Raw genomic sequence first — 19,326 nt, 5'->3', positions numbered from 1 at the left:
GGCCTGGAAGAACGGCTCGGATGCGCTCGTCTAGAGTCACTGTCGAGGAAGGCTGTGGGGTCGGTGCAGAAGTCTGCATCAGAATCTGTGGAGGCCTGGGGGTGGTACCAGGCTGTCCGAAGATCGACGCACCGACACCTCTTGTATGGAGGGTGAGCACACCTCCCGGCATCGACGCTTCTCGGGTGCCGAATCCCTCAACGCCCCGGAGCTCCCGGTACCGTGCCTCGAAGGAAACCAATGACGATGCTTCTTCGTCTTCGCTCGAAGCACGTCACCGGTACTCCTTGGTACCGACGAGGACGTGGAATCCACACGCCTCCTCGGGGTCGGGTCCGACAGTGGTCGGTCCCAGTGGGCCTGCACAGCAGGAGCCTTCGAGACAGGTGGAGACCCACTCGACGGCTCGCTACTCCCAGCTAGTGGTGATGTCCGGACAGCCATTACCTGTGCTCTCGATGTCGAAGCCATCCCCAGTGCTGATGTCGACGCCGAGGAATCAGTCGGAGCTCCGAAAAGACAATCCCGAAGAGCTCTTCTCGACGTCTGTGTCCACTTTTTCAAGCTGAGACACAACTTACAAGCGTCTGGGCGATGGTCGGGCCCAAGGCACTGGATGCACCACGAGTGCAGGTCAGTACCCAAGATCAACCACTGGCACCGAGCACACTTTCTGAAGCCGCTGGGAGTCTTCGATGACATGGGCGGAAAAATCGCGGCGGCAAAATCAAAAGGCTCGATTGTGCCAACAGCGGGCACAAAATGAGAACCGCGAGAAAAGCAAAAGGAAACTTAAAAGGAGGGGGGAATAAGGGTTTTTTTGTTTTGTTGTTTTTAACTAGAAAAAGAAAAGACGAAAGAGGCAACTAAAACAAAAAAGAAAGCGCAAATAAACAGCGCTAAGACGCCAAAGTCTTTCTTTGGGCCTGAGGGAGAGAGACCGACATGCAGCCACTCTCCTCCACAGAAAAAGAAAAACTGAGGCGGGAACGAACACGCTGAAGCAGGAAGATGGACGCGCATGCGCGGTGCGAGTCCCTCATGCTCCGGAAGCTGTCACAAAGCTTTATGGATTTTTGCTGGGAAAAATGCTCCGTTCCTGGTCCCTCGTGGACGCCGACCCACATGTGAGAACAAGCAGCCTGCTTGTCCTCGGAGAAAGAGAGGCATGACCAGCAGTAAGAAGGAGGTGATAGTGCCATTGTAAAAGTCTCTAGTGAGGCCCCATTTCGAGTACTGCGTGCAGTTCTGGAGACCGCACCTACGGAAAGATATAAACAGGATGGAGTCAGTCCAAAAGAACGCAAAAATTATAGGGACAGGCTTATGAACCTCAACATGTATACACTGGAAGACAGGAGGGAGAGAGGAGACATGATAGAGACATTTAAATATCTCAAGGGCATTAATGTACAGGAAGAGAGCCTTTTTCAAGTGAAGGAGAGCTCTGGAATAAGGAAGTACTATTTCACAGAAGGGTGGTGGAGGCATGAAACAGCCTCCCGGTGGAGGTTGTGGAGTCAAGGACTGTTCCAGAATTTAAAAAGGCATGGGATAAGCATGTGGAATCGCTTAGGAAAAGGAAGAGTTAGCGGTTACTGAGAATGGGCAGACTGGATGGGTCATATGGCCTTTATCTGCTGTCATGTTTCTGTTTTTAAACTTTAAAAAGTGGAAAAAAGTAAACTAAGAAAAGTAAGGGAAAAAAAGTTTTGTTTTGTTTTTTTGAAAAAGGAAGCAAAACCTGAAGCGAGAACACTTCACCGTCGCTGAAAGCTCTTTCCCGGGCACAAACGGAGCAACAGAAATTCCTGTCACTCCTCGTCGCGGAAAAAAGAACAGATGCACTCACGCGGCCGGCGGAAAATCGGTCCGCGCATGCACAGTGCGTCGCTGTACACGCGCCAGAAAGCTCTGGCAAATCTTGTGTGTTTTGCTATTTTTTCATGCAGATTCTCAGGCAGACACGGATCGTCGACCCAGTTGTGAGAACAACTCAGCCTGTTTGTCCTCGGAGAAAAAAATCCCCACTACAGGTACCCAGTGCTAGGTTCCCCTGTTTGGTCATCACTCAAGAACATATCTTGAAATAATTTTGAATAAGATGCTGAACTTTTTAGCCCAGTGTGCTGCAGCTGCCAAAAATAAAAATCAAATAAAATGTTAGGGATTATTCAAGAAAGAAGAACAAAACTGATAATATTGTTATTTCTCTGTATAGGTCCAAGGTGGCCTTGAGTACTTTATAAAGTTCTAGTTACCCCAAATGAAAAAAGTTCAGAGAACGGAAAAAGGAGGTTGTAGCAGAAGGCACCCAGTGGGAGAGAGAAGCCATAGCATCTGTGTGCTTCTCGATCTGGTTGGCCAGGTCTTCTACCTTCTCTCCGAAAAGGTTATCCCCTCGGAAAGGTACATCCCAATCCTCTCTGCTGGACCAAATGGACTAGGTCAGAGACATGCAGCCATGAGAGTCTGTGCATCGCTATACCTTGAGCAAGAGTCGTAAGCGCCCCTGACCAGGAACATACGCCTTCTGCTGCCTGATTACATGGCGAAAAGGTTTGGCCTGCTCCGGAGGGAGGGCATCAACCAACCTAGACAGCTGCCTCACCGAGTTATGCAAGTGAATGCTCGTGAAGAGCTGGTAAAATTGGATACAGGAAGCGAGCATAGCGGCCTGATACGTCTTCCTCCTAAAAGAGTCCAAGGTTCTAACTTCTCTGTCTGGGGGCACCAAGGCATAGTTTCTAGTGCTCTAGGCTCTCTTGAGGGCAGAGTCCACCACCATGGAGTTATGGGATAACTGAGACCTCATCAACCCAGGTTCACCGTGGATCTGATACTGGGAATCAGTCTTCTTAGGGATCATGGGGCCAGACAGAGGGAATGCATAAGGACTTCCCGGAGTACCTTATGCAAAGGAGCCATTACGGCCTCCACAGGTGGAGAGGTGTAGTCCAGTACCTCGAGCATCTCAGCCCTGGGTTCATCCTCCACATCAGAAGGGAACGGAATGGCCTCAGCCATTTCCCCCACAAACGATGAAAAGGAGAGGCTCTCAGGAGGAGACAGTCTTTCAGGTGGAGGGGAAAGTTCAGAGGGAATCCCAAAGGACTCATCTGATGAAAAAGTACCTGGGATCTTCCTCTGACTCCCACGAGCGCTCCCTCCTCAGTGTCGGAAAGCACATCCCTCAGGGACCTCCGAGACTGAGCCTGTCTCCACGCCGAGGACCTACGTTCTCGATGGCGATGTTGAGGGGCCCATGCACGCACTGACTGTGGTGAAGCTTCCTCCACCGACGTCAATGAGAAGTCAACCTGGGTGGCAGCTGATACCGGACCTCACCACAGGCAGAGGGCCAGACGCCGCTACAGCAGACAGCAGGCACAAGCACCCCCAATGCCGAAGCAGACTGACAGAGCAGCCCTTCCAGAAGCTCTGGAAGCAGGACCCGGATGCACTCGTCGAGAGCCGCAATCGGAGAAGGCTGCGGGGTCAGTGAAGCAGTTGATGGCAGAGTCTGATGAGGCTCAGGAGCAGGAACTGGACTGCTGAGAGGCTGATGCGTCAGCACCTCCTGTATGGAGGGGGAGCAATCTTCCTGGCGCCGATGCTTCTCAGGTGCCGAATCCCTCAACACCCCGGAGCTCCTGGCACCATGTGTCGAGGGGGAACGGTGTCGGTGGTTCTTAGCCTTTGCTCAGTGCACCTTGAGGCTCCTTGGTACTGAAGTGGTGACGTTGAATCCCACCATCGACTTGGGGTCGGGTCCAACAAAGGATGGTCCCATGGGGTCTGTACAGCAGGAGGCCTCTCAAGGAAGGTGAAGAACCACTCGATGCCTCACTACTCCTAGAGTGCTGTGGCCTCTCAAGGAAGGTGAAGAACCACTCGATGCCTCACTACTCCTAGAGTGCTGTGGCCTCTCAGTAGCCATGCCTACCTCCACTCCCGACATCAATGAGTCCCTCGATGTCGATGCCGCCGACCTTGGTTCAGATGCCGATGCCAATGTCGAAGGACCGGACCATGCCCCAAAACGTTTCTCTCTCTGGGCTTCTCGAGTCAATTCAGTCCTTTTCTTCATACGAAGACAAAGGACACAACGAGCTGGGCTATGGTCGGGCTCAAGGCACTGGAAACACCAGAAATGGGCATCTGTGCCCCAGATGGTCCAGTTGCACCGAGTACAACGTTTGAAGCCGCTGGGAGTCTTCGATGACATGGCAGGAAAAAACTGCACCGGCGAAATCAAACGGCTCTATTGTGCCGAGAGAAAAGGCACAAAAAGTGAGAGACCTGGCCGCTATCGAAAATAAAGGAAAAACTTTAAGAGGAACAAACAAAACTAATGAAAAAAAGGGGAAAACCTTTTTTTCTTTTTTAAACATAACTAAATGACAAATGAAAAAGAAGAGGGGAAAAAGAAAAGACAAGCTCAAAATGTTAAAAAGGCTCTTTCCCGGGCAAAGAGAGGAGCCACAGAAAAAACCGTCACTCCTTGCGCGGAAGAAAGAAAACTGAGGTATGCGCTTTTAGTCTGTTTTACAGTCTGCCAGATAATCTCAACTCAGGCTGGCTGAAGTCAGAGATGGGATGCTAAACTCTATGGACCTTGGTCTGACTCCGATGTCTTATCTTCTGTTTCTAAAATGTTCTGTCAAAACCCTCATCCACACCCTTGTCACCTCTCGTTTAGACTACTGCAATCTGCTTCTTGCTGGCCTCCCACTTAGTCACCTCTCCCCTCTCCAATCGGTTCAAAACTCTGCTGCCCGTCTCGTCTTCTGCCAGGGTCGCTTTACTCATACTACCCCTCTCCTCAAGTCGCTTCACTGGCTCCCTATCCATTTTCGCATCCTGTTCAAACTTCTTCTACTAACCTATAAATGTACTCACTCTGCTGCTCCCCAGTATCTCTCCACACTCGTCCTTCCCTACACCCCTTCCCATGCACTCCGCTCCATGGATAAATCCTTCTTATCTGTTCCCTTCTCCACTACTGCCAACTCCAGACTTCGCGCCTTCTGTCTCGCTGCACCCTACGCCTGGAATAAACTTCCTGAGCCCCTAAGTCTTGCCCCTTCCTTGGCCACCTTTAAATCTAGACTGAAAGCCCACCTCTTTAACATTGCTTTTGACTCGTAACCACTTGCCTCCACCTACCCTCCTCCTTCCTGTACACATTAATTGATTTGATTTGATTACTTTATATTTTGTCTATTAGATTGTAAGCTCTTTGAGCAGGGACTGTCTTTCTTCTATGTTTGTGCAGCGCTGCGTATGCCTTGTAGCGCTATAGAAATGCTAAATAGTAGTAGTAGTAAAAAGAAAAAATTAAACTGCTGCATAATTATAATCTGGGCACTACTTTCAGACAATCACTAACAAATGGTACTAGAGACTATTCTTGTTAACAACTAATGCTGAATTCTGTAAACAAAACACAATTATAAAATCCATACATACCTATTGACCAACTGATCAAACAATAAGCTTTGATTTAACGTTTCAAATCGTTTGCTCTTTGATCGACAACCTCTCCCAACTTCCATATCGCCATTCAAGCAAGGGCGGGCTTCGTCATCTTGTTTTTTCCCACGACAGGGGTGTTTGAGGGCTAAGAGATAAATACAGAACTTCAGTTTAGTATTTCAAGATTCAAGGAACACAATTTTGCATACATAAAACATACAGCACATATTCATGCCATAAATAAAATGCCCATAACTAGCAGCTTTTTCGAGTAGTGGATAAATTCTGGTCATCTATATATAAACTTTTCTGAATGCAGTTTTAAATCATAACTACTCCTCATATAAATAAATCCAGATAATTGGCCTATGCATAGGCCAATTGTTTTGCCAAAGTGACCACATTCTATTAATAAATGTCCTTATTAATGCAATTTCCTTACTAACGGTTATTACTGTATATACACATTCACAAAATACACCATCAAGGGCATTGCTATATACTTAAAAGATTCAGAACACAGATCTATGGGGGTCCATATGAAATCCCCCTGAGATTTTGACAACTACCTTCAATCAACATAATAAACCCTTTAACTGAAGAAATTTACATTATAGCTATGAAAAGAGAAGTTGTCTAGGTGATTTCAATATGGTAGATGTTGACTTGAACATCCCTGCTATGGAGTTGTCTAGAAGTAGGGAGATCCTGAACTTTATAAAGGAAGAACCGTTCCAACAATTTGCAACTGAATCAATGCCGGATGGGGCCATACTGGACCTAATGCTTACAAATGGGGAATGTGTTTCTGAAGTTATAGTGTGTGGTCATCTGCCATACAGTGATTATGGATGGTGTGGTTCAATATTAAAAGATATATATGGAGAGGATTCATTCAAAAGTGAAGATTCTACATTCACTCACTCTGTCATGATGAGGAAATACTTAAGAGTTGTTAGCTGGATGGGAACATCTGGGGAAGTCAGAAAAGCGCTATTTTGAAGACAACAAACTGTTTTGTTAGGAATAAATAAAAAGAGGCCACTTTAGTTCTCAAAAGAACAAGCTGAAAAGGTGAAGAAAAAGAGGCTGGCCTTCCTATACTACAAGAGGTCATAAAAAGAGTAAGACAACATCTGAAAAAGCTAGAGAAGCAGGTAAAGTAGTCAGGGAAAATAAAAGATGTAAGTGGAAGAAAAAGTGGCCAACATGGTAAAAATATGAGGTGGGGATGGGGAAACAAGACAGTTTTTGTTTTGTTTCAGATATTTTAGTGCTAGGAGAAAGTGTAAAAGTGGCATTGTGAAATTAAGGGTGAAGGGGAGAAATTATTCAGAAGGCAATGAGAATAAAGAAGAATTGCTTATATATCCGTTTTGTGTTCACAGATGAAGGGCCTAGAAGGATCATAAAACACAAGCACAAATAGGAAAGAAAGTAAGGTAAAATTATGTATCATACCTGATAATTTTCTTTCCATTAATCATAGCTGATCAATCCATAAACTGGTGGGTTGTGTCCATCTACCAGCAGGTGGAGATAGAGAGCAATCCTTTTGCCTCCCTATATGTGGTCATGTGCTGCCGGAAACTCCTCAGTATGTCGATATCCAAGCTCCATCCGCAGGACTCAGCACTTAAGAGAATTACACCCACAAAGGGACACTCTGCCCAGCTCACCACCGCCGAAACGGGGGAGGGGAATTAACCCAGCTCATCCCCACACAAGTGGGGGAGGGGAATCCGTCCAGCTCATCCCCGCGGAGCGGAGGAGGAACACCACACCCGCCGATGCGGGGGGATCTGGCTTATCCTGCAACCGCAACTGCGGGAGGAGCTGACTGACCCTAACACCGCCGAAGCGGGAGGGGTACAAAGCTGCCCTACTGCCGCACGAAGCGGGAGGGAGCGCCGGCAGAATTTAAGTCTCAATCCAGCCCCGTAAAACGGAGGGGAGAGGAATGCAGCAGCTCACTGTAACACAAATTCGTCTCAACTCTTGAAGAATCCAATTGAAAAAACTTGAACACGAAGTCCTCCTGAACAGGAACTGAAGACTAAACTTGAACCTGAAATGCAACCAGAATATAAACAATACAGATATCTGGGAGGGGCTATGGATTGATCAGCTATGATTAATGGAAAGAAAATTATCAGGTATGATACATAATTTTACCTTCCATATCATCATGCTGATCAATCCATAGACTGGTGGGATGTACCGAAGCAGTACTCACCCAGGGCGGGACATAGAAATCCCTGACCGCAACACTGAAGCTCCAAACCGGGCCTCCGCCCGAGCAGCCACAGTCAAGCGGTAATGCCTGGAGAAGGTATGGGCCGATGCCCAAGTTGCCGCCTTGCAAATCTCTTCCAAGGAGACGGACCCGGCCTCTGCCATCGAGGCCGCCTGAGCTCTAGTGGAGTGAGCCTTCAGCTGGATAGGCGGCACCTTCCCCGCGGCTACATAAGCCGCTGCAACGGCTTCCTTGACCCATCTTGCCACTGTAGGCTTAGCAGCCTGCAGACCCTTACGAGGACCTGCAAACAGGACAAACAGATGATCCGACTTCCGGAAATCATTGATCACTTCCAAGTATCTGATGATGACTCGTCTCACATCCAGATATTTGAGAGCAGAGTATTCCTCTGGGTAGTCCTCCCTACGAAAGGAAGGGAGACAGAGCTGCTGATTCACATGGAAGCGAGAAACAATCTTGGGCAGGAAGGAAGGCACTGTGCGAATAGACACTCCTGCCTCAGTGAACTGCAGAAAGGGCTCTCGACAGTGTGCCTGGAGCTCGGAAACTCTTCTGGCTGAAGTGATAGCCACCAAAAAGACTGCTTTCAACGTCAGGTCTTTCAGAGATGCCCTCGACAAGGGTTCAAAAGGCGGCTTCTGCAAGGCTCTTAGCACCAGGTTGAGATTCCACGCAGGCACCACTGAGTGCAGAGGAGGGCGCAGGTGATTAACTCCCTTGAGAAAGCGCACCACATCTGGCTGCGAAGCCAGGGAAGCACCCTTCAGGCGGCCCCTGAAGCAAGCCAGAGCCGCTACCTGGACTTTAAGGGAACTGAGCAACAGGCCTTTCTCCAGACCTTCTTGCAGGAACGCCAACACTGAAGAAATTGGAGCAGTGAAGGGAGAAAGTGAGCCTGCTTCACACCACACTGCAAAGGTACGCCAAACCCTGGCGTAAGCAGTAGAAGTAGAGCGCTTCCTCGCTCTCAGCATAGTGGCGATGACCTTGTCTGAGAAGCCCTTCTTTCTCAGACGCTGCCGCTCAATAGCCAGGCCGTAAGACCAAAGGGGGAGGGATCCTCCATCACCACGGGACTCTGATGCAACAGGCCCTGCTCCACTGGCAGCCGCAGAGGAACGTCCACTGAGAGCCTGATCAAGTCCGCATACCAGGGACGTCTGGGCCAGTCCGGACCCACCAGGATTATCCGGCCCAGATGCTTTGCCACCCGGTCTAGCACCCTGCCCAACATGGGCCAGGGCGGGAACACATAGAGAAGCTCCTGTGTCGGCCACTGTTGGAGAAGAGCATCTACTCCCAGGGATCGAGGGTCCCGTCCTCTGCTGAAAAAGCGCGGCACTTGGCAATTGGCCGATGACGCCATCAGATCTAGGCTCGGCTGGCCCCAGCGCTTCGTGATGTCCAAGAACGCCTGAGCAGATAGCTGCCACTCTCCATGATCCAAGGTATGGCGACTGAGAAAGTCCGCCTTGACATTCATGACTCCGGCAATGTGGGCCGCTGACAGCTGTTCCAGGTTCGCTTCCGCCCACTGGCATAGATTCATGGCCTCCTTGGCTAGAGGGGCGCTCTTGGTACCTCCCTGGCGGTTGACATAGGCCACAGCCGTGGCATTGTCCGACAGGACCCATACTGGCTTCAACGCCAGTACCGGGATGAACTCCAAAAGCGCCAACCGAATGGCTCTGAGTTCCAGGAGGTTGATAGACCACTTTGCCTCTGCAGGAGACCAGAGCCCCTGCGCTGTCCTTCCCAAGCAGTGGGCTCCCCAGCCCGACAAAGAGGCGTCCGTCGTGACGACAATCCACTCCGGGGTCACCAGAGGCATTCCTGCAGACAACTTGTCTGTCTGCAGCCACCAGCTCAGCGCCTTGCGCACTGCTGGGTCCAAGGGAAGGCGCACAGCATAATCCTCCGACACCGGAGTCCAGCGCTGCAGCAGAGAGAGTTGTAGTGGTCTCATATGAGCCCTGGCCCAGGGCACTACTTCCATCGTGGCCGTCATAGAGCCCAACAGCTGCACATAGTCCCAAGCCCGAAGAGGAGAGGCTACTAGGAACTGGTCCACCTGAGCCTGAAGTTTGACAATCCGATTGTCTGGCAGGAACACTCTGCCCACTTGGGTGTCGAATCGAACTCCCAGATACTCCAGGGACTGAGTCGGGCGCAGCTGGCTCTTCTCCCAGTTGATGATCCACCCCAGGGAGCTCAAAAGAGCAATCACCCGGTCCACAGCTTTGCCGCACTCTGCATAAGAGGGGGCTCAGATCAACCAGTCGTCCAGATAAGGATGGACTTGTACTCCTTCCTTTCGCAGGAAGGCCGCGATGACCACCATTACTTTGGAGAAGGTCCGCGGAGCAGTAGCCAACCCGAAAGGGAGGGCTCTGAACTGGAAGTGTCGGCCCAGGACTGCAAAACGCAGAAAGCGTTGAGGAGGCCAGATGGGAATATGCAGATACGCTTCCTTGATGTCCAAGGAAGCCAAGAACTCCCCTGCCTTCACTGCCGCTATAACAGAGCGGAGAGTCTCCATGCGAAAGTGCCGCACTTTCAAGGCCCGATTGACCCCTTTGAGGTCGAGGATAGGCCGGACAGAACCTCCTTTCTTTGGTACCACAAAGTAAATGGAGTAACGTCCCTTGCCAATCTGATTTTCTGGCACCGGAACGACCGCACCCAGGCGTATCAGGTTGTCCAAGGTCTGCTGCACTGCCACAGCTTTGACCGGAGACTTGCAGGGAGAGAGTACAAACCCGTCTCTTAAGGGTCGGTAGAACTCTAGCTTGTAGCCGTCTCTGATGACTTCCAGAACCCAAGCGTCTGAAGTTACCCTGGTCCACTCGCCCAGAAACGAGGACAGGCGTCCTCCAATCTGCACTGGGCCATGGACCAGGGCCCCGTCATTGGGTACGAGACCCTGAGGGAGGACCGGAGGGCGCACCTCCGGGACGGCGGTCTCTGCAAAAGGAATGCTGCTTGGGGGAGAAGTTCCTTTTGAAGAAAGAGGGGGCAGAGGAGCCCGACTTGCCCGGGCGGTACCGACGGGCTTCCTGAAACCGTCCTCTGGAGTTACCAGGGCGAGCACCACTGGCCCGAGCCCTGACCTTTGGTAACCTCTTGCCCTTAGACGTGCCGAGATCGGTCACAATTTTGTCCAGCTCGACCCCAAAGAGCAGCTTGCCTTTAAAAGGCAACTTAGCCAGGCGGGACTTAGATGCGTGGTCAGCAGACCAATGCTTCAGCCAAAGCCACCGCCGCGCAGAGACTGTTTGAGCCATACCTTTAGCCGAGGCTCTCAAGACATCATACAGTAAGTCTGCCAAATAAGCCAGGCCCGATTCCAGGGCCGGCCAGTCAGCCCTCAAGGAAGGATCCGAGGGGGAAGCCCGCTGCACAATCGTCAGGCACGCCCTGCCACAAACTGAGGCCTGCAAACTTAAAGCAGCCGCCTCGAAGGACGACCTTAAGGCCGCCTCCAATCTTCTGTCTTGGGCGTCCTTTAGGGCCGTGCCACCTTCCACCGGCAACGCCGTTTTCTTAGTCACCGCAGTGATTAAAGAATCCACGGTAGGCCAAAGAAAGGTCTCCCGTTCACTTTCAGGCAAAGGATAGAGGCGGGACATAGCCCTAGCCACTTTGAGGCTCGCTTCCGGGACATCCCATTGAGCCGAAAAACAAGGTGCGCATGGCATCATGCACGAGGAAGGTTCTAGGCGGGCGCTTCGTCCCCAGCATAATGGCGGAGCCAACAGGGGCTGAGGGAGAGACGTCCTCTGGAGAGGAAATCTTCAAAATGCTTATGGCCTGCATTAACAGGTTGGGCAAGTCCTCTGAGCGAAAGATCCGCGCTGCAGAGGGGTCATCCGCTCCATCCGAGCGGGAATCCGTCTCCTCCAAGGAATCCCCAAAGGACCGTTGGGAGAACTCAGATACGCTGCCCTCATCTACATCAGAGGAGACAGAGTCCTCTAAGACCTGGAAATCCACCCGAGGGCGTTTACTTCCGGGGGCCTCAATCCCTTTATCGGACAAGGGAGCAGGGGCAGCGTTTTGCATAAGGAAGGCCTGATGCGGCAGCAAAATAAACTCGGGGGAGAAACCCCCCAGACTGTGCACTTCAGCAGCCTGGGCCACAGCCCTAGACGCACCCTCAACCGGCGCTCGCAAGAGCGGGGGAGAAACATGCTGCGCATCCAAGATGGCGTCCAGCGCGACACTCCGCAAAGCAGCCGCGCGGAAAGAACGGCGCTTAACTTTAGCCGCTTTTCTGCCGTCGCCCAAATGAAGGGCGGCCATGGCATTAACGTCTCCCACCTCAAGGGCGGCCCAAGAAGAAGCCGTCTGAGCAGCGTGGCCGGCCAAGATGGCGGAGGCGAGCAGCGGGGGATGGACGTTTATGGCGGGAAAAACCGCCGCACCGGAGGAAGAACCGGGACACTGACCGGCCTCCAAACTGACACCCAACAAGGGCGAATCAGACTTTAAAACCCCCGCATCCCCGCTAGACGCGCACACGCGGTCCGGGGAGCGATTCTTTGCGCCCTTGCCCTCCGACGCCATCAGCCATGTGGAGATCAATCGGGGAACCCCCTGCCCGCTACAAAAAGGTAAAATTACCTGCTTTCCGCTCCGAGCTGTAACGACCTGGTGTCCCAGTGAGTAGCTGCAATAAACGTTTAAATAAACGTAGAAATAAACGCCCTTAAGGACGTCCAAAAATTTTTTTTTTTTTTTTTTTTTTTAAACGGAGCCAGCGGGAGGGGGGAGAAAAGGAGGGACCTGGCACCACCAGGTTTGCACTTGCTCAAGAAGAGCCCTCAACCCCAGGCACTCAACAAAACCTAAAAATTAGGCTTGGAGGCCTAGCCAGAGCTGCTGCTGTGTGTGACCACCACCTGCTGAGATAGAGAACATACTGGGGAGTTTCCGGCAGCACATGAACACATATAGGGAGGCAAAAGGATTGCTCTCTATCTCCACCTGCTGGTAGATGGACACAACCCACCAGTCTATGGATTGATCAGCATGATGATATGGAAAGCAGACCTTGGAACGATTTTCAGAAGACTGTGTTCGTGAGGAGCTAGTTATACGGAAGGTAGACAAAACAATGGGGCCAGTTGGGATACATAAGATACTTTCCTGTAGCAGCTATTCTCCGAAGACAGCAGACCTTATATTCTCACAACTGAGTAACGCGATCCCACGTTGCCTGGTCCAGAGCTTCTGACAAGCTTTAACAGAGCTTTTGTGGGGCACAAGGCATTCTCCACTGCCCATGCTTGAGTGCATTCCAGTCCACTGCAGGAATGCAGTTACCACAGTTAAATACTACAACATAAAAATAAATAAGAGGAGACTACTCCAATGGAAGGTGGGAGGGTCTATGAGAATATAAGGCCTGCTGTCCTCGGAGAATACCTACTACAGGTAAGTATCTTCATTCCCTCCCCCTCCCCCCCCCCCCCCCAAGAAAAAGCAGGCCATAATTCTCACAGTTGGCGTATCCCTACCATCCAGGCTCACCGAAAACAACAAACATTGGTCAATTAGGCCTCGTAGCGGCGAGGAAAATACTCAGATTATCCTGAAACTATATACAACAGAGTGCAGCCTAGAACAGAATAAAATGGGCCTAGCAGGGATGGAGTTGGATTCTAGACACCAAACAGATCCTGTAACACTGTCTTCCCGAACCGACTGTCGCGTCAGGTATCCTACTCAAGGTAGTAATGAGATGTGAATGTGTGAACTCAAACATCATGTAGCAGCCTTGCAAATTCCTTCAATGGAGACGGACAGCAAGTGGGCTTCTGATGCAGCCATGGCTCTGACATTGTGAGCCTTGACATGACCTGCTAGGGTCAGCCCAACCTAGGCATAAGTGAGAGAAATGCAATCTGCCAGCCAATTAGAGATTGTGTGTTTCCCAATGGTGACCCCCTTATTGTTGAGATCAAAAGAAACAAAAAGCTGTGTGGAATGTCTCTGGGGCTCCATGTAACAGATCAATGCTCGCTTGAAGTCCAAGATTGCAATGTGGTCTTGCCAGGATGGGCATGAAAGTTGAGGAAAGAATGTTGGCAAGACAATCGTTCAGATGGAACTCCGACACAACCTTTGGCAGGGTGCATTCGGAGGACCACTCTGTTGTGATGAAACCTAGTATAAGGTGCATTTACTACTAAGGCCTGAAGCTCAATGACTCTATGAGCAGAAGTAACAGCGACCATGAAAATGACATTCCAGGTCAAGTATTTGAGATGGCAGGAATTCAGTAGCTCGAAAAAAGCTCTCATCAGCTGGGTGAGACCAACGTTGAGATACCATGACACTGGTGGAGATTTGACAGATGCCTTTGACAAAAGCAAACCTCTCAAGAAGCAAGCAACTAAAGGCTGTCTAGAGATGGGCTTACCCTCTACATGTTGATAATAAGCACTAATTGCACGGAGATGAACAGATGAACCCTTACAGAGTTGGACTTAAGACCAGAGTCGGAAAGATGTAGAAGGTAATCAAGCAGTGTATGTGTACGGCAAGAAAGAGGATCTAGGACCTTGCCCTCACACCAGAAGGCAAACCTCCTCCATTTGAAAAAAACATATCTTGGTGGAATCTTTCCTGGAAGCCAGCAAGACCCGGGAGACACCCTCCGACAGACCCAAGGAAGCAAATTCTAGGCTCTCATTATCCAGACTGTGAGGGCCAGAGACTGAAAGTTGGGAGGCAGAAAAGATCCATCGTTCTGCATAATGAGGGTCGGAAAACAGCCCAATCTCCACAGTTCTTCGAAGGATAACTCCAGAAAAAGAGGGAACAAAATCTGTCGCAGCCAGTAAGGTGCGATCAACATCATAGTCCCATGGTCTTGCTCCAGTTTCAGTAAACTCTTCCCCACAAAAGGAATGGGAAAATACACATACAGAAGACCTGTCCCCCATTGAAGGGGAAAGGCATCCAACACTAGTCTGTCGTGAGCCTGAAGCCTAGAACAGAGCTGAGAGAGTTTGCAATTCATTTGAGTGGCAGAGATCCACTGAGGGGGTACCCCACGCTTGGAAGATCACGCGGGCAACACCCAAGTTGAGAGACCACTCATGCGGTTGCATAATTCTGCTCAGCCTGTTGGCCAGACTGTTGATTTTGCCCGCCAGATAAATGGCTTGAAGGAACATGCCATGCCGTTGAGGCCAGCACCACATCCAGACTCCTGACACAGAGGACATGACGAGAATGAGCACATTGGGGCTGAGCCTGAGCAGGCTGGCAAGAGGAGGTGGCAAACCTAAGTTTCTGGGACTAGTAGGCACACCTCCTTGACTTGCCAAAAGACCTCCTAGATGAGGACGGCATCTGTCAGGAGACAGAAGACATCAGTGTGTTTCTTGATTTGGTCAACAACCTCATCAACCTTCTCTCCAAAAAGGTTATCCCCCCCTGCATGGGGCACCCACCTACCCCTGCTGAACCAAAGGTTCCAAGTCAGAAACACACAGCTATAAGTCTGCACATTTTTATACTCTGAACAGAGATCCTGGATGCGTCAAAAGTGTTAGACGCCCCTGGCCAAGAACTTACTATACGCCTTCAGCTGCTTGGCCAACTGGCATACTAACTCACCCTGCTCCCGTGAGATAGTCACCCAAGTCTAGCAACTTGTGTGCAGAGTCCCTCAAGTACATAGCCTCTAGAACTCCTGGCTCTTTTGATGGCAGATTACACAACTATAGAATAAAGAGGCAACAGGGGCTTACCAAATCCAGGTGTGCAGTGGATCTAGTACAGCATGTTGATCAGGGCAGCACAGAGAAAGACAGAGTGGACTCTCAATTCCGAACGAGGACTTCCTGGAGTAGGACAGTCACAGCCTCTCTAGGAGACGACTCATAGTCCAGGACCTCGATCAACTTGACCCTGGACTCGTCCTCCACCTCTAAACGAAACAGAATGGCCATAGTCATTTCCTTCAAAAAAGAGGCAAATGAAAGGCTCTCCTGAGCTTTTCTTTTCTCAAGCGTAGGGGAGGGATCAGAGGGGATGCCATAGGACTCATCCTCCTCTGAAAAGTACACTGGATCCTCCTCTGACTCCAATGAGCGTTCCTCGTTGGTGTCAGAAAGCAACTCCTCATGGGAGGGCTGAGACCGAGCCTGCCTCGACTTAAAGGAAGCATTCCCTCGAAAGGGGCATCGAGGCGTCGACTCCCACCTCGACTCCAGTGAAGCTTCCTTCACCAATGTCGAGAGGGTACCAGCTTGGGTGGCAGTCGACACTGGAGCAGCAGGCAACAACTAAGTCATACGGCAAACCGCAGGTCAAGCAGGGCCACAACGGGAGGTAGGGTAGGTACAAGCACCTCAATGCCGATGCACATTCTTGCAAGAGGACAACCAGCAGCTCAGGAAGCAAGGCCCGGATATGCTTATTAAGTGCCAACACCAGGAAAGGCTTGAGTGCCGGCTGCGAGACAGGTTGCAGAACTGATAGGGCCGAAACAAGAGATGGTTTCCTGGCTGCTAAGAGACGGACGCACTGGCACCTTCTGGATAGAAGGGGTTTCTCGGGTGCCAAATCCTTCAATGTCCTGGCGCTCCCAGCATCATGCGTCAAGGATGACCAATGCTGATGTTTCTTGGCTTTCACCTGAAGCTCAGCATCGAGGCTCCTCGGTACTAATGTCGAATTCTCATGTCGTCTTGGGGTCAGGTCAGACACTACTACTACTACTACTATTTAACATTTCTAAAGCGCTACTAGGGTTACGCAGCGCTGTACAATTTAACATGGAAGGACAGTCCCTGCTCAAGGAGCTTACAATCTAAAAGACAGGTGTACAATCTAAAGGCAAGTGTACAGTCAAAGGACGAGTGTACAGTCAAAAGACAAGTGTAGAGTCAGTCTGATAGGGCATACTATATTTCACGAAAGGATTAGGTGCCGAAAGCGGCATTGAAGAGGTGGGTTTTAAGCAGAGATTTGAAGATGGGTAGGGAGGGGGCTTGGCGTAGGGGTTGAGGAAGATTGTCCCAGGCATAGGGTGAGGCAAGGCAGAATGAGCGGAGCCTGGGGGCCTGCCCAGCAGTCGGTGTCAAGACAGGTGGAGACCCACTCAACATACCACTGCTCCCAGTGTCCATGGGTCTTGTAGCAGCTATGCAGACGGATACTCTTGTTGCTGGTGCAACCCCTAACATCAATGCCAACAACCTCAACGCAGACATTAAGGTATCAACCTGGCTCCAAAAGTTCTCTCACATTGAGCTTGTCTGGACATTTGGGTCTTCTTCATCCGAAGACAAAGGACACAGTTAGCAGCGCTATGGTCGGGCCAAAACACTGAAAACACCAGGAATGGGTGTCTTTGCCAGAGATGGTCTAATTGCACCAGGTACAGTGCTTGAAGCCACTGGGAACCTTCGTGGACATGGACGGAAAAACTTCTGCAGCCGAATCAAACAAATCAATGGTGCCTAAAAAAAGGCAAGGCACCAGAAAAAGGGAAAAATTCAACCGAAGTCAAGGCCTAAATGCAGCCTAATGACAGAAAATAAGAAAACTTAAAACTTGGGAAAAAGAAACTAAAAGAATACGAGAGAAAACAGAGAGGGACCCACGAACAGTAACACTACTACTACTACTTACTAGAGAAGCTCTTTCCAGACAACACAGTGTGAAGAGACAACAGAAAAACAACCTCTCCTCATGGTAGAAAAATAACTGTGCATGCGGTGGGCGAGAAGGCACTTGTGCATATGCAGTTGAATGGCTCCCGCGCGCCACAAAGGAGAAATTAGACCTTACCTGCTAATTTGCTTTCCCTTTAGTCCCTCCGGACTGGCCCAGGTCTCCACCTGCTGGAAGGCTTACACAACCCATCAGTCCGATCCTGGGCCGGTCCGGAGGGACGCTAGGGAAGCTCCGTTTTTTAGCTCATCACAAGCTCCGTACTGGGCAACGCGGGATCATGTTTCCTAATTGTGAGAATTAATGGCCTGCTTGTCCTTGGAGAAACTAATATCCCACAATCAAGTCTCTTCTTTTGTACTATTTTAAAAAAACAGCTGTTTTGCAAAGCTTTTGTTGGGTCCTAAGCAGGGATGGGGGTTGTTTGGGGTTTTACTTTGAATGTTTGTGATACTGTTATTCTATGATATCAACTGGATTGTTTTATTGTAACTCGCTCAGATGGCTGGATGGGCAGACTACAAGTTTTATTAAATAAACACTAAATGAATAATTAGAAGCCCTCTCAATCATTGTACAGACTATGTACAAAAAAAGGCCACAAATTCCAAATCATCTAATTCTTACATGCAGAACTCTAGCACTAAGAACTATTTCCACTTTCAAGACACATTCTACCAACAGGTAAAAGGGACAGTGATGGGAGCCACTATGGCCACCGACCTGGCTAACCTATATGGAAAAATTATGTTCTTACCTTTAATTTTCTTTCATCCATCCACCAGTGGAAGGACACAGAGAAAAAAGTTCCAAGTGATTTACCCCCTAAGGGTATCGTGCAGCCTGGAACGTTCAGTATTTCGAATAGCCAAGCAATGGTGCTCTACAGATCTAGAATAAAACACAGTAAGTCAGACATGCCAACCAGTTGAGCTGAGGTAGAAAGCCTCGCAGCTCCTGGGAGGCTGTGGGCAACTACAAGCCTCCCATCCAGGAGGTTAAGCATGAGGTTATGCACCACGCTAGGTCGTCCCAAGCACGTCCTGATTCACTCCCGAAACCGGGAAATAAACTCCACGTCTTAACAGCAACAGGAGTCATACAAAGCTGACAAGAGGAAGTGGCAGGAGGATAACCTGAGAAAATAGATCATGAACTGACTAACTGGAGAGTGCTGCAGCAGGTTCCACCGTATCCCAGTGCACTGGAGTAGCAGACGTTACCTAAAAGAATCACCAGACTGAGAACCACTGAGATAGGGAGGGCATCTAGACTAATCTGGTATGATTAAAGGAAAGAAAATTATCAGGTAAGAACATAATTTTTTCTTTCCTTGTCATCTATACCAGACCAGACCAATGGGATATAACAAAGCAATCCACTAATAGGGTGGGAGAAACAGAAGAAACCAGAAGGTTGACCAACCGCTCAAAACATACCAGCTTAGAAAAGTCCAGAAGCAGAGAAGGATGCAATTGTTTTCAGACAACTGGGTCAGAAGCGCGGGTCTGTGTCAAACCCCAGAAGGTCCAAGACAGCAGGATGGGTTAGAAACGTCCAGTGAAAAGAAAGAAAGACCAAGCATCCCAGGTATGAGAGAGGCAGCAGAAGCAGCCACGGTATGAGTGCACTAAAACCTAGGAGCGTGCAAGGAAAGAAACCTTACCAGTTCCAGAGCATCGCATAATATCAGTAGAGAGTTAGACCCCAGGAGGACTAGAGTACGAGCACCGGACCCCTTCCAGGAAGCAAAGTAAACGCTGTACTGACATAAAATGAAGAGGCGTCTGATTCATAGGCACGGGTCAGTCTTCTTCAGATTACGATAGCAGCAGACTACTCCCTGGCATGCCTCTCCACCACAAACCAAAAGGAAAGGTGGAAGAAGCATCCTA

The 19,326-nt window shown here is 49.9% G+C and overlaps 1 protein-coding gene across 1 annotated transcript in view; it reads right to left on the bottom strand.

The window, feature by feature from the left end:
* Positions 1 to 19,326, bottom strand: part of ATAD2B (ATPase family AAA domain containing 2B) — a 714,191-nt gene that overhangs the window by 579,887 nt on the left and 114,978 nt on the right. Inside the window, 1 exon segment of the mRNA XM_030198808.1 lies at positions 5,473 to 5,623. Coding sequence (XP_030054668.1) covers positions 5,473 to 5,623 — 151 coding nt within the window.

The sequence above is a fragment of the Microcaecilia unicolor genome, chromosome 3 (assembly GCF_901765095.1).
Source record: "Microcaecilia unicolor chromosome 3, aMicUni1.1, whole genome shotgun sequence".
In the NCBI taxonomy this organism is placed as follows: domain Eukaryota; kingdom Metazoa; phylum Chordata; class Amphibia; order Gymnophiona; family Siphonopidae; genus Microcaecilia; species Microcaecilia unicolor.
The sequence above is the reverse complement of the archived record's forward strand: the minus strand, read 5'-3'. Positions and strand labels throughout refer to the sequence as shown.